Source organism: Psammomys obesus, unplaced genomic scaffold (genome assembly GCF_907164565.1).
Source record: "Psammomys obesus unplaced genomic scaffold, mPsaObe1.curated_primary_1811, whole genome shotgun sequence".
Lineage (NCBI taxonomy): Eukaryota > Metazoa > Chordata > Mammalia > Rodentia > Muridae > Psammomys > Psammomys obesus.
In genome coordinates, this window is record NW_026596046.1 from 34358063 (window position 1) to 34381498 (window position 23436).

Here is a 23436-nt window from a genome sequence, read left to right on the forward strand (position 1 = left end):
ACCTGGACAGGATTCCTGGGTTAGGTAAACCATTGGTAGTTGGGGAAACAGGCCAAAGGCAGCCAGAATGTGTCCAGAAGTGTGCTCTGCTGGTTCCAGAAGCTGAGAGTAAAGATCCATTCCAGGGCCAGTGAGAAGGCTCCACGGGAAAGGCCTTTCCATCCCTACAACCCAAATGTTTCAAGGAGAAAGAGGCTCCTGAAAGTTGTCCTTTTACCCCCAGAAGTGTGCTGTCACATGTACCGTGGTGTGCGAACATGAACATACACACAGTAAGGAAACGTAACACTCAGGGACAGGTGCCCAGGGTGACAGCAAGTCTGGCAAGAAGATGGAACCAGCAGAGAAGGCTTGGCCTGGCATGGAAGGTGCTAGAAGGCTTCTGGGAAGAAACAGAAAAGGGCAGTGGCATGAAAGCAGAAAGGTCAACAGAAAATGAACGTGGCAAGGCTGGGGCACAGAAGAGATGTGGGGTTGGAGAGGAGAGGTTTGAGGGGCTTGGTGATAGGGCAGGAGAAGCTCGGAATCTTGTCTTGGCATCCCGGTTGTGGTGAACTTGGTCACTGAGAGCCGGGAGGACAGAATGACAGTGTGCTCAGCACTGGACATATGGTCAGGTGAGTAGCACCTGAGGAGGGGGTTTCCCTAGGAGATCATGCCTCCAGGTGAAAGTCATGAGCTGAAGACACGTCTAGGGGTTCAGGAGGCATGAGAGGCAAACTGGTGTCTGAACCTGTCTTCCTCTGTGCCCCAGCTGAGAGCAGAGAAAGAGGGGACCTCCACCGCCAACCCACCCGTCAGGAGAGTGTCACTGGCAAAGCTACTAGCTCCCGGCACTAAAGGCTGAGCCTGGGAAGGGTCGCATCTAGGTGGTGGATATTGGCTGAGCCATCCCATCCTTCAAGATGATGGCAGACCCCTTTTCAGAAGTGTGAGCTAGGAGAAGTCAAACTCAAGGTGGGTAAGACTTCTGGGCCCTGCCTGCTAAGTCGCCCTGGCCTCCTCTAGACTGCAGCCCAGCTCTGAGGTTGCTCCCTCCCTGCAGGAGTCTGTGCCCTCCGGAGGCAGTTCCCATAGCCCTTTCTCCGGCTGCGGCCGCGGCCAGTGGGCCTCTCTCACGCCCTTTGCTTCTCATCAGCCTGCTTAGGTAAACTCCTCTGGAGCAGTGCTGTGCTAATCCAGACAGACCAGGCTGTAGCTCTTGCTGAACCGCTCCAGACAAAGGCTTTGGATTAAAAACCTTGTTTGTGCAGCCCTGTACCTGTGTGACCTTAGGTGGCTTTTTTTTTTTTTTTTAAATCCAAGCCTCAGTTTCCTTCTCTGTCAGTCTCTATCCTGGGCCTGGTACTCTGTAGCCCTCAGTGGCAAACTCCCTCCCTTCTCCCCATACTCCTCTGCACCAGGGGTCCAGACTCCCAGTCTCAAGTTCAAGGCCCTTGAGAGCCCCAGGATCCACGTACCCGCTCCTAAGAACAAAATCCTCTAGCCACAATAACCACCCCCATTCCCCAAATTAACCATGCCCTGCCTCTCTGCCTTTACACCTGCCATACCCTTGACCGACTGGCCTCCTTCCCCAGCCCGTCACTTGTCATCTCTTGGCTGCAGTCCAACTTAAGAGCAAGCTTGCTCAGCTGAGCTCATTCAAATGAGAGAGCCAGCAAGACCGGAGCCTGGGCTATAGGTGGGGGTGGTCCTGGTGACACAGGGCCTGTGGGGCCTGAAGCTCCAGTTCCTGCTGTGACCTAGCCCAGCACTGTTTAGAAGAAGGAGTCAAAGGCAGAGAGTGGAGAGGGAGTCTCCAGACGGGAATTAGGCTTGGCTGTCATTTTTGGGAAATTCCTTCTGGAAGGACCCTTGGGTGGCCTGCCGGCAGGAAGAGGATCTTGAGGTCTAGCTGTTGCTTTTTCAGGGAGGTCTGTCAGGATGGAGGGGCAGGCACTCTGGTGGTTTCCCAGTTGGGTCAGGGACCCTGTGCTGGGACTTTCTGTTCCAGGTTCTGACTCTTGGCTACCCCATCTAAACCCACGATGACCTTAATAATAGATACTAGAATGGGGGCGGGGGGAGGTCATGAGGGAGGCGTCTCAGGGGGAAGCAGGACAGTTTCCTTAGAACTAAACAAGAAGCTGTTGGCCAGAGGCTGTGCTGTCCTCTCCCCTCCCCCCACCATGCACAACCAGAGCTCATTGGTCACCCTTAGTGCTTGAGCTGACATCACAAGTCATCCATTTGATCACTCTTGCCTCACAGCAAGAGTCTGGGGGTCTTTATAAGGCTCAGCTACCACACACAGATCATTTCAATGAGCACCAGGCAGGGGCTGGGCACCTGGGAGTCTTCAGTGTGATTCTGAAGAAAGAGGACAAAGAGAAGCCGAGAGCCCAGGGGCTTGGGTGTCTCAGGGTCTACCTCTGACCAGATGTGTGGCCTGAGGTCACAGATCATTGGCTCCTTCTGGTCTTGTTTTCCTCATTTGTAAATTGGACAGAAGTCTGACTTGGCCTCATAAAACTGTGACACACTAGTAGGGTAGTCCCAGGACACAGTTATAACATCATGACCCCTACTCTGTGTCACATCCTTCTATAGCCCCAATGGCCTCTGAGCTCATCTATATGGTCGGCTCTCATATGATGAGCTCTTTGTGTCAAAGCCCTGCTAGCTTTGGCTTAACTTTCTGAGATATCTCCTCGTGACTCCCTGCCTTTGTCCACAATCACGCTTGGCCCATTTGCCCTTCTAGAATGTATGTTCTGTTCAGGCTTTGCTGGTATCCCCTCCTCTAGAATCCTACTCTCCACACACTTTGGGTGGAGACCTCCCTTCCCAGCTGCTGGCCAACTGTTTTTTTTTTGTTTGTTTGTTTTTGTTTTGTTTTTTCCTATTTCAAACTTTGGCTTTTTTTCTTCTTTTCATTACTATTTTTTAAAACAAAAATCACTTTATTGTAGTGAAATTACAAATAAAAACATCACACAGATTAAAACAGTTACTCAAGTCCTTGCTCAATCCCAAGCTGTACATCTCACTTAGTGAGTTTCTACGTAGTTTGCAGTTAGCCATTCTGAAGCTGTGGCTTTTCACTTAGAGTTTTACACTTTCACTATCAATTACATTTTTAATGTACTCATCCACCACAAAAATACAAGAAATACACAACAGTTGAAATTAGAAAAACAGTTAGCTTTATCTCCTCTTCCACAAGGAGATATTTCAGTTTGAGCTTTCTCTCTCTTTCTCTCTCTCCCTTACCCCTTCTCTCTCTCTCTCTCTCTCATCTTTTCTGTGATCCTGGGCATTGAACTTAGGGCCCTGAGCATGCTAGGAATGAGTTCTACCACTCAGATAGTTCACCAGGCTGAACTTCCAGCCCTCCTGACTCAGCCTCCTAGGATGACATGTCTATACCCCGGGCTTCCAAAGCTTCAGCATTTTCATTCATGTGGCTTGTGTTTCTGACTCCACAGAGCTGGGACCCGGGACACAGCTGTTTTCTCACTGTATAGCCCAACTCTGTCCAGTCCTGGCTGAGGTGGGCTCCTTCCATCACATTCCCAGAACCATTGCCAGGCCTTGGCTGAAGCCTATGAGGATGCAACACCATTTTGGCCCTCCATATGCTTGAGTCCCCATACTGATGTAAAGGCCCAGTCAGTCCCTGCAGAGAGGGCTTGCTGTGCTGCCGCCCCCATAGACCAAGTTTATAAACACAGCCTGGGACCCAGGGGCTATTTCTGCCACCTGCTGTGAAAATGGAGAAACTGAATCCCTGAGAGGGATAGGGAGCAGGCAGACTGGGCACTAACTGACAACGTGAGCCTATGATAAAGTCACCATCTGGCACTTCCTAGACCAGTCATGGGGGACACATACCTCCACGTCTGCTCCCAAGTCAGTGGCACTCAAAAAAGAATTTGCTTTGTGGGGAGCCAACGAAGAAGTATACAAGGTAGGCCAGAGTTCACCAGTTATGGAGAGCGAAGAAAAGAGAAAGGCCCAGGCAAGCGACAAAGAGGAGAGAGCTTAATATTAGGGGGTGAGTGTTCTGACCTCTGCTCTGCAGGTCAGGTGCTGGGTGATCTTGGGCAAATCACTTGCCCTCTCTGGGTGTCTGCTTCCTCACCTATTAAAAAGGAGGGAAGATTTCATTGAGCTCTCATGGGGCAGAGCTGGGATTTGAACATGAAGCTGACGGGTCTCTCCCTCAACTCCCATATCTGCCCTGGAAAGATCTCATCTGAACACAGAGGGCCACAAGGAGGCAAACAACAGCAGCCACAGCGGGAGCAAGGAAGGACGAACTGGGGTGTATGTGTCCCCTGTGCACTGTCGTGACAGGGGTTTCCTCTTGTTTGGCGGAGGGACCGCCAGGTAGGCTTCATTTTGGAAGTGTTGGAAATGTCAAATTTCCCAAGAAAAGGCAGTGGGCAGGGACTCCCTGAGCAAGGGTGCAGAGGCCAGAGAGTGGCTTCCCTGGACTTCACCATGGGGACAGTGTGGGGACATTAATCTCCCTGCACTGACAACTCCGCCTGCTGCCTATGGGCGCATGCAGGTTGTCAGGCTAGCTCTGTGAGAGACACACTGACTCTCAGTCCCCTTTGGTGTCTGTCCCCAGTGGAACAACTGAAAGTCATCTGTGTCCCTCATCCTTCTGCCCACTGAGCTTGGCCATAGTCCTGAGGGACGCCGAGGAAGTGCAGCTGGAAGTGGCTCCTGGTGACTGAGTGCAAGGACTTGGGTTGGCCTCCTGTTACATGGGCATCAGAGATCAGTTAGAGAACCCAGAGCCCAACGCTTAGCAGGACAAGAGGCAGGTGCACTTTTTTCTATGCCGTGGGATCTTCGATCCCCCCGTTCATACTGAGAAGATAATCGGGAATTTTGTTTTGTTAATGGCCCATAAACCTATTGAAACCATCTCCTACACTAGGTTCTGTGGTGGCTGCCTGTGATCCCTGCACAGAGGCAGAGGCCAGAGAATGGAGTGTCTGTTGGAGATGAGCCTGGGCTACAAGCAAAATCCTGTGTCACCAAACCCCCAAATAAGCCCCTCCCCCAAACCTGACCTCCCCTCCTCTCTCATATGAAGCCGCCCGAAAGGAAGCGCCCACCCCCACTCTTCCTGGTGTGCCTTCACAGGGCTGAGTCTGTTTGGCCTGGAGCCTTCGTTGCGGCCGCCCGGGAGCAAGCCCAGCCTTGCCTGGGTGGGTGGGTGCGAAGCCAACACTGAGGCAGGCAGGTAGCAGCAGGGAGGCCAAGGGTTACTACAGGGCATGGAGCCCAGCCACCCTGTGGAACGGCCTTCTGGGTCTGTCACTCTGTTCTGGCCACTTGGTGCTCTTCTTATGCCATTCTAAACTTGGTTTCAGGAAGCTTCTAGACATTTCCCTCTAGTCTCCTCATACCCCACCGCCATCTACCCCAAGTGTCTTCGGGTCTCTCTCTCTGGATCCCCTGTCTGTGTGAATCCTGAGGATTGTGTCTGAAATTGGTCGGTCAGTCCCTTAGGTTAGTCCCTGTGGGTTGGTGGTTTTCTGCCTTTCTGGCTCACACCCATGCTCTCCTTCTATGTCCTTCCAGGTCTCCACTATGACCTTCTTCTGGGCCACCTTCTCAGTTTGCCCCTGTCCTGATGGCACCTGTTGGTCCCTGTGATGTCACTTTACACGTGCTCGCTCCCATGCCGTCTCTCTGCTTCTTCTCTGTGGTTGTCTGCTTTTTCCATTCATCTCTGTATTGACTCCCCCACACTGGCAGTGGGGGTGGGGGTCGGCTTGATGGTAAATGGGCAGGCCTGCCTTTCTAAGACCTTGGGTCTCTAGCTCACCAGGGGTGGTTTGGCTGGGCTCCCTGCATCCAGCTGAGTAAATGGCTTCCCATCCTGCCCCTCTCATTCACTCATATACCCTCCCTGTGTCCCATAGACCGTCGGGTTGCTCTGTGCAAAATCAGCCTCTGTCTCCACAGCACACCATTCTATATGGTCTCACCGTTAGTTGATGAAGCCCCGAGGCTCCCTCCCAATTCCCTCCCTTCCTTCACTCGGACTTACCTATTCTGGGCCCCATGGCTCAGGGAGTGCAGAGAGTTGTGGCCCTAGTTCAATCTGGAGCTTAGCAGAGAGGAAGCAAGTCTGGCAGGGGTCTCCGGGAGACAGCTTCTGAGGGAGCAGCAGAAGGGGGCATTGACGCAGGACTGTCCCTCACTAGGCTATGTGTCTTTGGCCACACTGAGCAGCTGCCCTCAAGGCAGAGGTGTAAGGACCCTGCTCAAACTGACCCTTCCTCGAGAGCTACTTGCTCTGGGTACTTGCTTCTCTGTCTGGCTTTAGGCCCCTACCCTTGCTGTGTCTGCTTCTTTGGCTCCATGAATTCCTCTGATCTGTGGCTGGGACAGCCCAGGACCAGAGTTGTAAAGGGGGCGGGTTTGTTTAGGTCCAGCCCCCATGCTGCTGGGAGGCTGGTTCCTCCCTGAGGCTTACTCGGGTTATTTCCTAACTCCTGTCCTTTGGATAGTTTCCTTGTGTTAGGAGCAGAGGCGAAAGAAGCTATTGATGGCTATTGAGTTCAGGCACATAGCAGAGACAAATATTCCAGAATGTTCAGTTTTTGCTGCAGCCCCCTATATGAGCCCCCCTTTCTGATGGGACTGCTGTCTCCCTGGCTTTCTATGAGCTCTGAACTCCCATTGAGCCTTGGACCGCCTTCACTGTACTCCTGTGCCCTGTCCCCCATCCCTCATTTCCATCTGCCCTAAGGATTCAGACAACTGTCCCCCAAAGCATCATGGCCAGCTCACCTGGGGGCTCAGGTTAGAAACTCCATCAGGCACAGCCCCCAAGATGAAGAGATGGGGAAAGGAAGGGGGGGAAAGAAGGGGAGGGGGAAGGAAAGCAAGACAAAAGGGTAAATGTGAAATTCTTACAGATGTCTAGACAGAGGCCTTGTGGACAGCTGGGAGAATGATTCCATCCCACTGCTGGCCTTAGCCAAGGGACAGGAGTCACAGGCAAGTCCCTGAGCCTCTCTGAGTGTTTGTAACCTCATCTGCACAAGCTGAGCTGATGTGAGTAGAGAGGAAATAAATAAAGAAGCCAAGGCTGGAGGCCAGAGGCTGGGCTGGAGGGAGTGGCAGAAGGCAGGGCCTTCACCAGGCTGGGGAGAAAACAGCAGGTTCTCTTGGCAGAGCCTGACTGTGAGGCTTTCCAGGGCCTGCTCATGCAGCAGGCTGGGAGTCCTCCATTTCGCAGATGCGCCAATGAGTCTCAGTTATTTGCCACAGGACACCTCACCGGTTGAGCAGCATGGCCCAGCCTACCCAGGCTACAGCGAGGCTTTTTCCTTCAACCCAGGCCATCTTCTCAGGGAAAGAGTCTTCATTTGCCTCAACTTAAGATACAGAAATGAGCCCAACTCCCTCTCTAGAAGAGGACGTTTGCATGGAATCGGGGTGTGGGTTTAGAGTCTAGCTTCCTCTGGAATGACAGAGACCCTCCTTTAGCCCACTTGGCCATAGAAAACAGGGACATCTGAAATAAAGATCCACCTGGCAATAAGAGGAGACTCAGCCGAATGCCCAACACTTCTTGAATGAAGGTGTCATTGATGGACCAGCAAGATGATCATGGGGCAGTGGGGGAAGGCGAGCAATTGTGGTGGACTGATAGAAAGAACGGACCGTAGCCCTGGTTGGAAAGCTCCATCAGATCTGGCCGCTCAGCCCTTCAAAGCCAGCACTGAGTCCTCCTGGAGACTGGAAGAGGAGGTAACCTTCCAGATTTCAAATCACAGTTGTACAGCTGCAAGAAGGAAGGTTGCTTTAGACTTGTAGAAACTTTCTTATCTCTGGCTTAGCCTCAAGGGCGAGGGTCTTTGTATGGAACCAGAATATTTCTGTACTCGGATGTGTGGAGCAAAGGTCAGGGACAGACATGATCTTATGAAACTGGAACAGATCCTCAGACCAGCTCCTGAACTAATAGTTCGGTAGGGTCCGATCAACAGGAGCCCTAAGCTTTGGGATACTGCCTTGCTCCATGGCTTAGTCCACTTGGGAGCGCTGGTGGTTCCTGCAACCTGCGTTCTTTGCGCAGTGTGGTGTGTGAGTGAGTGTGTGTGTGAATGTGAGTGTGTGTGAGTGTGTGTGTGTGTGTGTGTGTGTGTGTATCCCAGCACCATCTGCAGATTCCCATTGTTTGTGAAACTTGATGCCTTTTTTAGCGTCTCCTGCTGTTGGCGTCGTTTGCAAAACTCTGCAGCTCCCAGTACCCTTGACAGGATTCTCACAGTCTCATGGTTCCTGCCAAGCCTGACGCTGTTGTAAATCCCTGAGCTGTTTGCAGAACTGGAGCCCTTCTCTCTGAGTAGCCCATGTAGAGACGAGCCTTTCTGTAAACCCGACACGAAGGGGACTTCATCTGTGGGGCCATCTGCTTCGGGTACAGGGAAGGATGCCGGGAACTAGATTGCTGGGCTCCATTCTGGTCCCAGCTCTGTCACAACCCTGCTGCGGGACACTGGCCAAATACTCCGCTCCTTACGGCTCAGTCTTACCATCTGTTAAGTGATCAGGGCATCAAACCACCACCCTGCAGGAAGGTCCTGATGGTCACTGTGACCTTGCTCAGAAGATAAAGAAGTGGAGGGGTAGTCAGAGCCGCTGTCCCCCAAACCACTCCAAACTGCACCCTCAGCACGTTTGTTCTCACTTCCCTCTGGCTTGTCAGTCAGGGAGCGGATATCTATAAATGATAGCGCTGTCCAGGGAAGGCAGTGGCATGAGAGGACACTGCCACTCAGAGAGGTGACTTGCTCAGAGGTGGCCCCTACCCCCTGCATGCATGCACACACCCACACACATACACTCTAGGTCCTTTACAGCAGGAGATGGGCCATGAGTTAAGAACATCAAAGCCAGATGTATTATCCTGAGGTCAGCGTGGGAAGAAATGTAGAGCTCATTCAGTTCAACGTCCCTTCTTCAGACTGGGAGACTGAGGCTACAGAGAGGGGCAAGCATGGGAGTGGCTGTCTACTGCTTCCTGGGTCTCCATCCCGCTAAGAGTCAGGGCCCTCTCTATCCTGATGATATGCAGCTCATTTCCAGACACGTCATGATCTGTAGACCAGCTGGATGAAGGGGGCTCTACGAGGGGCGGTTCCTGAACCCCTTGGCTCAGCCAGTTGTGCTTTCTGAGGCTACTTAACTCACCTGGATCCCCCCACACTCCCAAGACTATGGGGGTGCCACTCACCCCAGGTTCTATTGTCTGAACTGTCTTCCCCTGGGTCCTGCTGCCTCCATGCTAAGCTGGAAACTGCACCCTCCTCTGGAAGTGACAGGCCTGTTTTCCAGAGAGCAGGTGTTGAGTCACCTCAGACTTTTTAGGCACTGGATGCTTCAAGTCTGACCCAGCAAGAATTCTCTGAGGCTCAGTGTCCTCCTCTGCAATAAAAAGGCTAAGGAACCTCCTGGCAGGACCACACAGAGCCCCATCATCTTGCCCCATCTCCTCCGGAATAGACAGCATCTCTCCCAGGAGACAAAATTCTCTCCTAAAGAGAGTCTTTTCTGGATGACCCGGAGCCAGTTGATTGCCCTCCCTGATCCTCCATGCCCTTGTCTGTGAAACGCCTCTCTAGAGCTGTCAAGGCTGGGATGAGCTGATGGATTGGTGCCTGCTAAGTCCTGAGAGCTGAGCAGACACAGGCCCATTATTAATATAGCAGCCGTGACGCTGGTGATGACTTGTGATCTGGAAGCAGAGGAAGTGGAGGGAGTCCATCACAGAAGGTGCGCATCAGGTCAGCCCGACCTGACTGACAGCCTCAAGGCAATAAATCACCAGACACCCCTCCCCCCCCCAGATGGAAGGGAGCTCCAGGGCAAACTGGGAGCTCAGCAGCCTGGCTGGGGGGTCAGTGTTAAGAGCTGGAGCTCCGTGGGTGCTGGGCACTGGCCAGCCTGGGACTGGCCGTCTCTGTGCTGGCATTGGTCAGGTCCTGCATCTGCATGGTTAGTCTCCTTATTATAAAATGGGGAGATGGCTGGCAGAGCTCCCACTCTTCTCTGACTTTGGAAGGATCGTACAAGCTAAAGCTAAGGTCAGGTATGGGGTCACAGTAGTTAATAATTTGTGTCGTTGGGGAGATGCTACTGATGGGTGCAGCAAAGTTGGAGGGGACACAGGGTTGGAGTGAGGGTTCAGACAGAGTGGGGTGGAGAACGGGAACCAGTGTAGGCCAGGAAGAAACAGTTTGGAGGAAAAGCCTGGCTCCCCCAAACATTTTTGCAACATTGCCCCCTGGAGGCAAAGAGGAGGTCTGCACCATGGCTTTTCTCCTAGGTTCCAGGAAGGGCGGAAGGGACCTTTGGAAGGGCCAGCGCCAAACAAGCATGCTCTGTCTGTGTGAGTCCTGGCTTCTCCACTTGTTTTTCCTCATTTTTATAGTTGAAGGATGCACCAGGCTTACCACTGCATTTTTTTTTTTTAACTTTTAGTTTTCATCTTTTTGAGACAGCCTCACCTTCCATCTCCTGCCTCAGCCTCCGGAGTGATGGGATTACAGGCATGATTTACCACACCCATCTTACCACATTTGTGCAGTCAGTATCATTTGTAGCCCAGGCTGACCTTAGACTCCCTAGGTAGGTAAGAATAAACTCTTGATCCCCGTGTCTCCCAAACGCTGGGATCACAGGTGTGTGCCACCACGCTGGTCTCTTCTCGCACATTTTTAGGTGGACGGCTGGGTGGCACTGAGCGCAGGTGCCGTGTGTGGAATTGTCCAGGGGTAACAGGTGTTCACCCAACACTACATCGCTTTCATCTCTAAACTGGAGTTGTGATCTCTGAAAACCCATGGCCGTCATGATGCACGGCCCTTCCCAAGCTCTCAGCGGTCACGACAGCTGCAGGAGCGCACCACCCGCTTCATCCAGGAAGATGACTCACTTCCTCCCTGGGGGGTTGTGAGCCCGAGGGTGGAAGGTGGGAATACCAGTGACCCCCAGCTGCAGCGGCTTTTGGGAGGCTCACTCAGGGGGCCTGGGTCACATGGTGCTTCTGGAAGGCCTGGCCTGGCTCTGGGGGTAAGGCTGGGCGAGGCAGGATACTTGTTTGCTGCTGCCAACTCTACGGAGAGAGGGAGGAACAGGACCTGGACCAGGGTCCTTGTTATCCACCAGTGCTGTTTGTCCGGAGTTTTGTCAGCTCGCATCTGGAGATTTCCCGACTCTCATCACCCCAGCATACACTCTCCATTCACATGTCTAATGCATTCCGGGTAATGTTGTCCTCTCCTCACTGTTTAGAGGAGCGTACTGGGTGACCCTAACAAGGGAGAAGACCAGGTCTCAGGTCCTTCAAATGGAGTGCCCTCCCAAAGGCAGGAACAGGGCATAGATTCTCTCAGAAAACAGGACTTACATTAAAATGAGAGGTGGGCCCAGAACTGGGGTATAGTGGGCCTCAGAATCCTGCCTTTGGATGGGGGACTCCTATCTTTGTGTGTGTGTGTGTGTGTGTGTGTGTGAGAGAGAGAGAGAGACAGAGACAGAGACAAAGAGAGAGACAGAGAGACAGAGACAGAATCAGAGTGTATGTGTGAATGTCGGAGTGTGTGAGTTTGTGAGTGTGAGTGTGTGTGCATGTGAGAGTATGTGTGAGTGTGTGCAAGTGTGTATCTGAGTGTGTATGAGGTGTTTTCCTTGCAGGTACACACCCTGGGTTGCTAGTTCTTACCTTCCTCCTTGTTTGAGATGGGGTCTCTTGCTCACTACAGCATACTCCAGGCTAGCCGGCCTGAGAACCTCCGGGGATTCTCCTGTTTCTGCGTTTCACGCCACCATAGAAATGCTGGGCTTACAAATGTGCCCATTGGGCCAAGCTTTATGTGGGCTCTGGGTATCCAAATCCAGGTCCCCACGCTTGCCTGTGGCCTGGCCTTTGGGCCTTCTCCCCGGATCCTCAGTCTCTTGAGTTTCAGAGATGGGCAGCAAGGGGAGGCAGTTTCACATGAACAAGACGGCCTAGTCTCTGGAGCACCTTGGGCCTGAGCTTAGCCAATAACTAGCTGTGTGGCATTGGGCAGTCATTTAATTTTTCTAAGCTTCTGTCTCCTTGACTACAAAATGAATGTTTGCCAGGCACTGCCCTGTACACCTGAAACCCCAGCTCTTGGAAAATTGAGGCAAGACTCTGTCTCTAAGTTTGAGGCAGGCTGGGGCTACATGGCGAGATCCCACCTCAAAAGTCACCAAAATCAGCAAATAAAAAATGGATGCATTGGTGATGTACTTGTATTGCCTCCAACAACCTGCCAGAATCTGCAGTTTCTAGATGAGGAAGCTGAGGCACAGAAAGCTAAAGCATTTGCTCAAGGTCACAGAGCTGGCAAGGTGTCGCTCTGCTTCTCCCTGGAGGCCCTGGACACCACCAGGCGCTGAGCTGGGAGGGAGGGAGAACATGCTTCTCCCTGGACATCTGGACGCTGCTGGGCTCCAAACTGAGAAGGGTGGAGTGCGGAGAGTGGGCCCAGCTATGGGATTTCTGGTCCAGCCTGGGGTTCAGGAGAAGAAGAGTTATCTCTGTGACAAGTGTTACAGCTCTCAGACAAGCATGAAAGAGAGAAAGTCCCTCTCTTCAGTAGCTCAGTGTCACAGCCCTTTTAGCTGTGCTGCCAGCACCAGGCCAGGTGGCAGCAGGGAGCTTGGGGCTCTGAGATTGAGTCAGGTGGTCTCAGGGGCCTGATCTGACTCAGGCAAATCAGAAGGCTGCTTCAGGAACAGCCAATAGCCCGCTGCCGCTCTATAGCTGGGTACTGCAGCGAGATGGTGGCAGTTTGAACTGACCAAAGGTGGCAGCTCACTGCCTCAGCTAGCTTCAGAGGCAGCTACCTCAGTGGTCTCAGTGACTGCCTCTGGTGGTCGAGACAAAAGCCTAACCAACAGTCGAGTCAGGAGAGGGGGGCCCTTCTTTTCCCAAAGTTGCAGGTCAGAATAGACAGCCAGTCTCAGACAATCTTCAGTGAAATAGATGGTGTGTGCTTTATTCGAGTAGACAATATAAACTTTGGTCAGTGCGAGGGGGGTTTGAGGGGAAATGTGTTCCATTGGCTAGTGTCTCCATTGTGAGACACTGGGCGATGCTCTGTCTGCATTCGGGTGCCGGCTTGCGTGACTGACTGCCTGTTCACCTGGTTGGGGTCTCCAAGCTTCACAGAAACAGGGAGGGAGCTTGCCCCACTCCTGCTGGTCTAAGGATGAGATTTTAAATCTCAGGTTTGAGATTTCCAGGGTTTGAATATGCTCCACCTCACCAGTCCCATGCCAGTTCCTCTGGGGCACAGTCCGTGTGCCCCACAGTAAGAGACGCATCAGGATCATAACCAAAGCCAGTGTGACCAGAGGCCAGTCACCAACTTGCTCATCAGCCACTGTGATGTGGTTGGGTATTGTGCTAAGAACTCAGTTAATGCTGTGGACAGGGATCCAGGCTTGAGCCACTTGTCTGGGTGATCTTGGCTGGTCACTTGCCTTGTCAAATCTCAGGTTTTCACATATAATAGGAAGCATTTGAAACCCAGCTAGTGACCCAAGGTTCCTGCTCCGCTCAGACCCCTCCTGAACTCTGAGGAGACCTCAGGTATATGAGGCTTACCCCCAAACTGGTGAAGTTTCATGTTTATTCAGAACCAGGCCTGTCTCCCCTCAACCTACCTGACAACGTCCTTCACCCTCCTGTCTGTTCCTGCCGCACCTCTTACCCAGAGTCCACTCAGATTTCTCCCTGGAACCTTGTTTTTCTGTTTCTCGTTTCTGTAATTCCATTGCCCTGATCCCAGTCCATCCTCCACATCCTGTCACAGAGCCTTCTGACCCCCTAACTTCCTGTACCCAGCCTTCTCCATGGAGCAATGCTTGTTTTTTAACTTAATACCCATTGCTCATCACATCCAAAGCATAATCTCCCTCACAGCCTCACTGAAGCTCGTGCACCCTAGTCTCCACGTCTGAGCCTGAGCAGTTTCTCTGATCAAACACTCTTCCTGAATCCTTCAAGAGCCACCCAAGCTCTCAGATGACTAATGCATCCTGATCTTCTGGAAGAACATGGGTGCTGTCAGGCTCATGTACTGTTCAGGTCCTAGGCCAAAGAGTACCCAACAGTCTGATCCCATCACAGTCTCCTGAGCCAGTTTCTCTGCCCTCAGTCTGGGTCTCCCCAGTGAAGACAGAGTTCTGATGTCTCTTCCTCATCTAAGACTGAGGATGACTCCAGGGCCTGGAGTCTCTTACCACAGGCATAATCCTAAAGAAAAGCAAGTGGAGAACCTCAGCTGTCCGGAACAAAGCCTCAGAGGGAGGGCTGCGTGAACACGTGTGTTTGTGTGCGGGCACTTGTGCATGTGTGTGTTTCCGCTCTGTGGTAGAGGGGTGAGGGCTGCACGGACGGCTGCTCACCACATCTTCTCTTAAGCCAGCACTGATGGTCTGATCACCCTTGTTTACAAAAGCTAAACCGAAGTGGAGAGGAGAGGTGCAGCCACTTTCCCAGGATGCACAGCTGCTTGGTGCTGTTCAGATCTCAACCTAGGCACGGTTAGCCCCGAGACAAATGGACTTCTGTTCTGGTCACACTGCCTCCTGGTGGAAGTGAGGATGACAAAGATAGCCATGCTAGAGGCCCTGACGTGAGGTGAGCTTGAGCTGCTCCCCAGAGCACTGTGGACATCCGCCCCTAGCTCAGAAGGAACCCAGGCTCTCCTGAGATGTATTTTTAACTCCCCTTCTTCCTTGACACTTTCCTTTTCCAGCCTGTCATGTCTGTCAGAGCTTCACACTTCTAAGGGGGTGGAGGTGATGGTGAGGAGCAGGGGGAGCGAGACAGAGAGAGACTGTCTCGCTGGTGCTTCACCATTTTCAGCTCTCCCAGAGCAGAGAGGTGTCTGGGCAAGGCACAGGCAGCTGGCCTTGGGCAGAGGGCACGTGCTCTCTCTCTCTCTCTCCATTCCTTCCTTTCTCTTCTTCATTTGAGAGAGAGAGATAAAGAATATGTGCGTGTGTGCGTACATGTGTGTGTGCATGCATACGGAAGACAAGGGAAACCCCTGGGACTTGGTTCTCCTCCTCCATCAGGTCCCCTCAGCAGCAGGTGCCTTTAAACTCTGAGTCATCTCTCTGCATTGCCCCCTCCCCCGGGTTATTTTCTGCTTTGAGTGTGTACATGCTCCTGAAATGTGTGGATCCCTCCTGGAGACATCTGAGGACCTCTCTCCTTCACACTTAGGGAGAGAAAGGACAGTGAGTATGAGGACCTCCTATGGTCCTGGAGCAGAGGAACCCGGATTGTGCAAAGTGGTTGAGAGGTGTTTGCGGTGCCTGCCTGCACCTTTCACCTCTTTTTAACCTTCACTATATCAGCACAGAGATAGCACTTAAGAAGCCCTCACTTGATGAATAGCCCTTTGTTTTGCAGTGAAGGAAAGAGATTATCAATCAGATGTGCAAGGCTTGGGTCTAAATCAACCCAGCAAGACCTGAGCCTGGTCCATTCTGCTGTCCCCTGGCCCACAGAATGGTGATCAAATGTGCCTTCAACCTTTGATCCCACTCTGGGCTTAAATGAGCCTTGTCCCCAATCCTCACCCCAGCCTTCAAGGAACCCTTTAGCTGTCTCTGCTTTTTCCTCTCCTGCACCTGAGACCTAGAGCCTGTCCTAGGTTCAGAGCTCTTATGCTCTGCCCATCGTTGCTTCTTCCCTGCAATGGTTAATACTGTTGACTTGACAAATCTATCAAAGGGGCCACCTAGGAGACAAGGCTCTGGACACATCACAAGGGAGGTTCTAGACTGAGTTACTCACGTGGGAAGACCCATCCTCAGTTTGTCGATGCCATTCCATGGCTGTTATCTCGGCTGATTGAAAAAGAGGTGAGCAGAGCACCATCATCCATTGCTCTCTGCTTCCTCTTGCATCTGCTACTATGCTTCTCATCCACCCCCCCACCAATGAAGGACTGCACCCACAAACCAAGAGCCCAAAGAAGCCCTTCCTTCCTTAACATATTCAGGCATCTTGTCACAGCAATGAGAAAAGCAACTGACACCCGTCCACAGCACCCTCCTTCACCCTCTACTCATGGTTCCCCACCAACAAACAGTAGAAAGGGGATTTATTAGAAGGGCTACAGGCTGTGGTCCAGCTGGTCTGACAATGGCTGTCTACCAACAGAAGGTCCAAGAATCCAGCAGTCCACAAGGCTGAATGTCTCAGTGGGCCTTCGGGGTATACCGGAATCATGAAGAAATGGGCTCTACTGCCAGGTAAGGTGTGGCCCAGATTAAAGGTCAATCTTCCCACCTCAGAGGTTCAAATTAGAACCCACCTCAAAGGATTTATTTAAGAAAAGAATTCCTCACAGGTGTGCCCAGACACTTGGGGTTTAGTTAATTCCAGACACAGTCAAGTGGACAACCAAGAATAACCATCATACCAGCCTTCAACCCCGAAGTATTTCCCACAAAGTCAGACACACTGACAGCGTCCAGTGTGTCAGTGGGAAGGGCAATTAGGTCCTAAGAGCAGAGCCTTCACCGGTGGGATTAGAGACCCTATAAAAGAAGCCAGGAAGAGCTAGTCCGGCCCTCACCATGCAAAGGCTCAGCTGAGGTCATTTATGAAGCAGACAGTGAGTCCTCGGAAGATGAGGAATCCACTGGCACCTTGACCTTGAACTTCCCAGATCTGTTGTCTATCGCTCACGCAGGCTGTGACCCCAGCGAGGTCTCACCTTCCAGCCAGACATCTGGCAGGTGTCCCCTGCTCTGGCTCCACTTGATCACCCTTCCCAAAATCTGCTCTACTGTACGCACTCACACTGAGGTCACCAGGGACCTCTCTGCTGGATCTCACAGGCACATTCAGATTCCATTTTTCTGGGCCATCAGAAGTAGTGTTTTGTTTATTGGTTGGTTGGTGATTAAGGGTCTTGGCATGTAGCTCAAGCTGGCCTTGAATTTGGACCTTGAATATGTAGGTAGCCAGGCTGGCTTTGAACTGTACATCCTCTTGAGTAAGCCTCCTGGGAAATGGTGTCACAAATGTGTGCCGCCGTGGTTGGCTCTATCAGTATTGCACAATGTTGTTGGTATGCCTGTCCACTGGCACTCAACTTGGCCAGCACATTTTCCTCCACTTACAACAACTTCTGTGTGGCGTCCTCTCTGGCCAGCATTTCTCACTATTTACAGATATTTCTTGCCCTGTCTCAGCCTCAAGTTGGCTTCGCTAGGGTTCTGAACTCAATGCCCTATCTGTACCCCAGTGCCCTCTCCTAAGTTCCAGATATTGAGCCTCTCATTTAACCCTTGTCAAATGCAATGTGTCCTTAGCTTAACTCATCATCTTTTTCATTCATTCATTCTTTTGTTTGTTTATGTATATGAGTGTTCTACTTGCATGTACGCCTGCAGGATAGAAGAGGGCATCAGATCCCGTTACAGATGGTTGTGAGCCACCTTGTGGTTGCTGGGAATATGAACTCAGGACCTCTGAAAGAGCAGCCAGTGCTCTTAGGCCCTGAGCTACCTCTCCAACCCTCATAATCCTTTTTCTAAAACCTTCATCTTACTTCAGCTGCTTGCTAGCCACTACCATGTCCTCTGTCACTCCATGTCAATATTGTCTGTCTTCCTGTCCATGCCCAAACACATCCTCTCAAAGTCTTCCACGATCAGCTCTCCCATTTCTTAATGCTCCCTCTAACCCTTACTGGCTACAGGGCATACATAGATCAGTGGTTCTCAAGCTGTGGGTTGCAACCTGTTTGGCAAAGGAAGGAAGAAAGAAAGAAAAGAAGGAAGGAAGGAGAGGAAGGGAGAAACAGAGGGATGGAAGAAGGAAAAAAAGGAAGGAAGGAAGGGAGGGAGGAGGCACATAACCCCTATAACCCCAGGACTTGAAAGGTGGAGACAGGAAGAGCAGGAGTTCAAGGTCATCTTCCACTGCATAGCCAGTGTGAGGCCAGCCTGGATGACACGAGGTCATGTGTGGTAACAAAAGACACATCCATTGCACTTTAAATAAATACCTTCCTATCTCTCTAACATACCTCCTGAGCTTCCCAGCCTCTGTGGCTTTGCTGATCTCTTCCCAGTGGGACTGGGCAAGCTCTCCTCATCTGCTTGTATTTTCTAATTTAGAAATCTGTCTTCTAGGAGACAACCCCGCTTATTCCCTCTTCTGGGCTTCCCAGTGCACAGATCACAATGGCTAGGATGCCAAGTTTGATACCGACCACACCACTCCATTGCCAGTTCACCATGGTCAAGATCAGCTTCACTCAGGACAGCATGATCAATGAGCCAGAGTTCTCCACGACTCAAAACAGCAGCATCCACAGCTGGGCCTGGTTACTCCAGAGAAGAGGAAGCACACCGGCAGCTGGAGGGAGAGAAAGTCCTGAAGAGATCCCTGGCAGAGGCTGAACTTAGACTACTTATAAGGTAACTGAGAAAAAGCAGGAATGAAGGAGAAAGAACAGGCAAGTGAGTGAAAGAGAGTGAAGCCTGGGAACGAACTGAATGGCTCTCCATTCTGTCACAGCTGTTGTGTAGCTTCAGAACACTGAAGGGTTCTCACAGGCCAAGGGCACAGGTACCTTACACTCCCAGAACGAATTCTCACACCTGTGCTCATTGCGTCACTGTGTGGCATGGAAGCTACACAGAGAATTAGTAAACATGAGACTTCAGATCTACAGTAACTTTAGGTAATGATACCAACATTGCTCTGGGGGTGGGAGAGCCCCAGAGGACACAAAATAGTGTCCCAGTCTGGTTCTACTTCTCAGCAAAGCCCAGGAGTAGCAGCTAGCAAGCCACCTGAGAATGCCCCCAGAATGTAAAAGAGAGCTTCGCAGGCCAAGAGCCCAGCAGCTACCAAGCGCTTAGGGACTGATGGTGGCAGGCTCCATCCCACCTTGTCTGTTAGTGATGACACAGTGCTGGATAGAGGAGAAAGGATCCAGCTACAGCATCCTGGGTTGGGGCCGCCCTGGGACAACCTACAGAGGTCCCAGACAGGAAAGCTAACATTAAAACACTCTGGGGCTGAGGAGATGTCTTGGCACTTGTTGCTCTGGCAGAGGACTCAGGCCCAATCACACAGCGTCTATACGATAGTGCTCAGCCAGCCTGCTCTGAGTTACTCTGGGTACCTGTCTCTGTTCTAGCCCTTTCAGGGCCTCCCTACCCCTCTGGCATCAGCAAGGGAACTGGAGCAGAAGCTCCCTACAGAGTTTAGTGGTCACCAGTTCGACTGCAGAACAGTCTACACAGCGCTAACATCATCAAGGCAGTGCTGCCCAATCTCTGTCTGTGGGAAGTTGGGGGCTTTCTAGGAGAGTGGTCTAAGACCACAAGGATGATGAAAGAAATGGGTGCATAGCAACCCTATGTGGAGTTCACTGCCTCTTCCAAGGTGAGCCCCTGGGGGCAGGGCAGGCAGAAGGCTGCTGACCTACCTGACACCAACTCCCCGTGTGACCTCAATCAAGACACTCCCTTCTCTGAGCTATTTTTATTTGAGAGGGAGAGAAAGAGAAAGAGAGAAAAGAGTAGTGGCTGGGTGGAGTGAAAATGCCAGTCTTATACTGCTTGTTCAAAAAATAAAAAAATAAAAAGCAAGCAAGCAAGCAAACAAAAAGAAAACACAAAAAAATCCTGGCCCTGATGTTCCAGAATCTCCCAGAAAACTTGGCACACGGTCCCAGGCTCCAGGAGCCACTTTTCAGAATTGTTGCCACTTTTGGAGAAGGTACCAGTTTGTGTTTAAAGACATCTCTGCTGACTGGTTCATTAGGGGAAAGGCTCAGCTAAACTCATACCAGATATTTTTAGCAATGAACTCACCAATGAAAGATATTGCCACAGGTCCATGGTGACCTGGGCTGAGGGTGCCAAGCATTTACCCTGCAGATGTGAGGTGGCTGCCAGGACTTGTCTTCAGGAAGATCTGAGTAGTCCCCTCTCTTCCTTAAGTCACATTTGAGAACATTTTTTCCCAACCATTTAGAGCATCTCCTTATCACCCAGGCCATCTTAACCTGTTTTAAGTTCTGTCAGAGCAAAACTGAAATTTATACCTGTCTCAGATACCAGCCTGAGAAACTGAGGAGAAAATAAAACCTTTGACCTCCTTTCTATCCGGGTAGGAAGCAGAGAGAATGTCTAAGCTGCCCAGGCAGACTGGTGTGCTGGGGAAGGAGCCAGCACCATGGCTGGGAAGTCTGGTTACTCGACAAGATCTGACATTGACTCGACCCCGACTGGGAGGTGACACCCGTGCCGCCCTGGCACCGTCTGATTTCTACAAGAAAGGACACAGACACAACTCTCTGCAGGGCTATTTCCACTCTTCCACTGGACAGAGGTCATCAGAAGAGAGAGATGCTGGTGGCGGTCCTGGAAAAGCCACGTGACTGCTGGGTCACTGGAGAGGAAGCAGCAATGATCCAGGCGATGTTCAATGTTACCTGCCCTGGACGGCTGCCAAAGGAACAAGCCCAAGGTCAGCCCCTCCCAACCCAGGAGGGAGAGGAAAGTTCAGTCAGGAGAGAAACGGAATCCGGAGCAGAGTGGCGTGTGTCAGCCATCCCCTACAGCTCCTGAGCTGAGTCCTTACTGAGGCTACTGCCACTCCTCTGGGCTCACAGGTGCAGGGCAAGAGGACCTCGGAGACTGCCCGGCAGTGATGGCACACGGCTTTAATCCCAGCACTCAGGAGGCAGGCCAGGTGGATCTCTGAGCTCTGAGCTCAAGGCCAGCCTGGTCTACAAAGTGAGTCCAGGACAGCCAAGGCTACACAGAGAATCCCTGTCTCAAAAAACTAGAGAGAGAGAGAGAGAGAGAGAGAGAGAGAGAGAGAGAAAATAAGAACCTCAGAGTAAGCTACATCTTTCACACATCCTACCAAACACACACACACACACACACACACACACACACACACACACACACACACGTCACTTACTCTTAACTCCACCCACTCTTACCCAGTCAGTCTGTCCCATTCAAAAGGTCCCAGTTTGAAGACTCCCCTTCAGAAACTATGTAGAGATTTATACTAAATGGGTTTGTCTCAAAGGAGACTGGTCCACATTGCCACACCCAGAATGTTCCTTCCACTATGGCAGCAGGGATTGGCAGAAGGCCTTGGCTGTGTCCTTAAAGAAGTGACTTGGTTTTCTGATAAATGGCTGAGCAATTGGCCAAGCACTTTTGTCTCTCAGATGAATGATACCTACCCACTGACCTGGCAGTTTTCTTGACTGTTACTTTTCTTTCTTTAGAACCAAAGGACCTAGGGTTAGAAAGCTGTTCTAGCTCCCAAGTGCTAAAGCTCCCTTGCCATTCCATCCAAAAAGGCTACAGTATCACGTACATATTACTGCAAAGAAAGTGGCTAATTTTCAGGCCTACCTTTTGATTTATGAGATTGGCTGACTGAAAGAATTCTCCCCCCCCCCCCCAGGCTGCTGCCAATGAGCCCAAGTCTTTGCAAATGTTGTTCTTTTGTACCAAACGGGACCAGTGTTTTCAGTCATCACTGTTAGTTTTGCCGGAAGCCCAAACATCTTCATTGTGCAATAACATTTCTCGGTGGCTTGTTGGTGAAGTGTTTGCCGTGCCAGCATGAGAACCTGAGTCTAGATCCCCAGCGCCCGTGAGAAAAGCCGTGCAGTGCACACGCCTCTAATCCCAGCAGTGGGGAGGTGGAGACAGGAGGCTCTCTGGAGCTGGCCAGCTGGTCTAGCCTAAGTGCTGAGCTTTAGACTGAGAGACTCTGTCTCAAAAACTAAGGTGGAGAGCAATTGTGGAAGCCACCCGTCATTAACCTATGGCCTCCGTGTACACACACACACACACACACACACACACACACACACACACTACCCCATCACACACAAAGAAAATGTTGGGATAAGAATGATGGCTGAAAAGAAAATGATGTATATTTTACTCAAAGCCTTCAACATCCCCCCATTGTTCTGATTTCTTAGTTCTACCTGCTGACACCCAGTTCTCACCCACTACGGAAGACTAGTCTGGGTTGAATATGACCAAAGGGTCATTTCCTAAGTGCTTGGTCACTGGCTGGTGATGCTGTTTTGGGAGGTATAGAGACTTCAGGAGGTGGGGCCTAGTTGGAGAAAATAGGGGATTAAGAGGGTGCCTTTGAGGTTACACATGGTCCTCAGTGTCTGTCTCCTGTGCTTCCTGCCCCCCACGAGGTACGGAGCTCAAGCCCTATGCTCCCGCCACCATGCTGCCCTATTCAAGCACAAAGGTCCCAGCAGGGATGGGCTGACCCCCCTGAGGCTGTTAGCCCTACCAAGCCCTTTTTGGAGTTATTTATAACAGACCAGAGGCCTCCTCATCCGCTCCACCTGCTGTCCCTCTGCTCGGCCTCCCAAGCACTGGGACTATAGGCATGTGCCAACATACCCAGCCTTGAGTTTGTTCTTTATCTGCCTGTTTTCCCTGGTGGGTGATTCTTGATCTTGCTGACAGAGCCCAGTCCACAAGACCACAGTGCTGGCTAGGCCTGTGTCAGCTTGACACACAAACTAGAGTTATCTGAAAGGAGGAAACCTCAGCTAAGAAAATGCTTCCCTAAGATTCAGCTGTAGGGAATTTTCTTAGTGATTGGTGAGGAAGGGCCTAGGCCATTGTGGGTGGGGCCACCCAGGGCTGGTGGTCCTGGGTTCCATAAGAAAGCAGGCTGAGCAAGCCATAGGGAGAAAGCCAGATGATAGCACCCCTCCATGGCCTCTGCATCAGCTCCTGCCTCCAGGTTCCTGCTCTGTTTGGGTTCCTGCCCTGCCCTTCTCCCATGAAGAACAGCAATATGGAAGTGTAAGCTGAATAAACCTCCTACCCAAGTTGCTTTTTGGTCATGGTGTTTTGCCGAAGCAATAGAAACCTTAACTTAGACACCCACATAATTCTTTACCATCAGCTTCTCAGAGCTAGGCATTCTCTCTGCTAAAATTGCTCTCTAAAGGCAGAGGGCCCTGCTGGGGCCCCACTTCCTGTGCTCGCACACCTGCAGATGTATTCATTCCACAGGTCCTCCCAGCTTTCTTCTGGTGGCCGTGACCCATGACTGCTTTGTGATTCTCCGGTATCCACAGGACCCAGAGACCAACACTGCACTGCAGGTCAGCCCGGATCACCGTTCTCCTCTTGCCCGCTCTGGAATGGCACAGACTCCCAGATAGTACGGGCAATGTTACCTACCTCTCCCACTGCTGCTGGGACCACTTGGTCCTGGCTTGGGTTTCCTGTTTAGGAACTTTCCAGATCCTCATGGGCTCTGTACCACCATGGTGATGTCCTTCCTTCCCCTCCTCCTGTGTTACTCTC

At 51.6% G+C, this 23436-nt stretch overlaps 1 protein-coding gene across 1 annotated transcript in view; it reads right to left on the reverse strand.

The window, feature by feature from the left end:
* Positions 1-6363, reverse strand: part of Slco2b1 (solute carrier organic anion transporter family member 2B1) — a 43350-nt gene extending 36987 nt beyond the window's left edge. The window contains exon 1 of the mRNA XM_055623613.1: positions 6059-6363. Coding sequence (XP_055479588.1) covers positions 6059-6074 — 16 coding nt within the window. The 5' untranslated portion in view covers positions 6075-6363. The remainder of the gene's footprint in view (positions 1-6058) is intronic.
* Positions 6364-23436: the final 17073 nt, after the last annotated feature.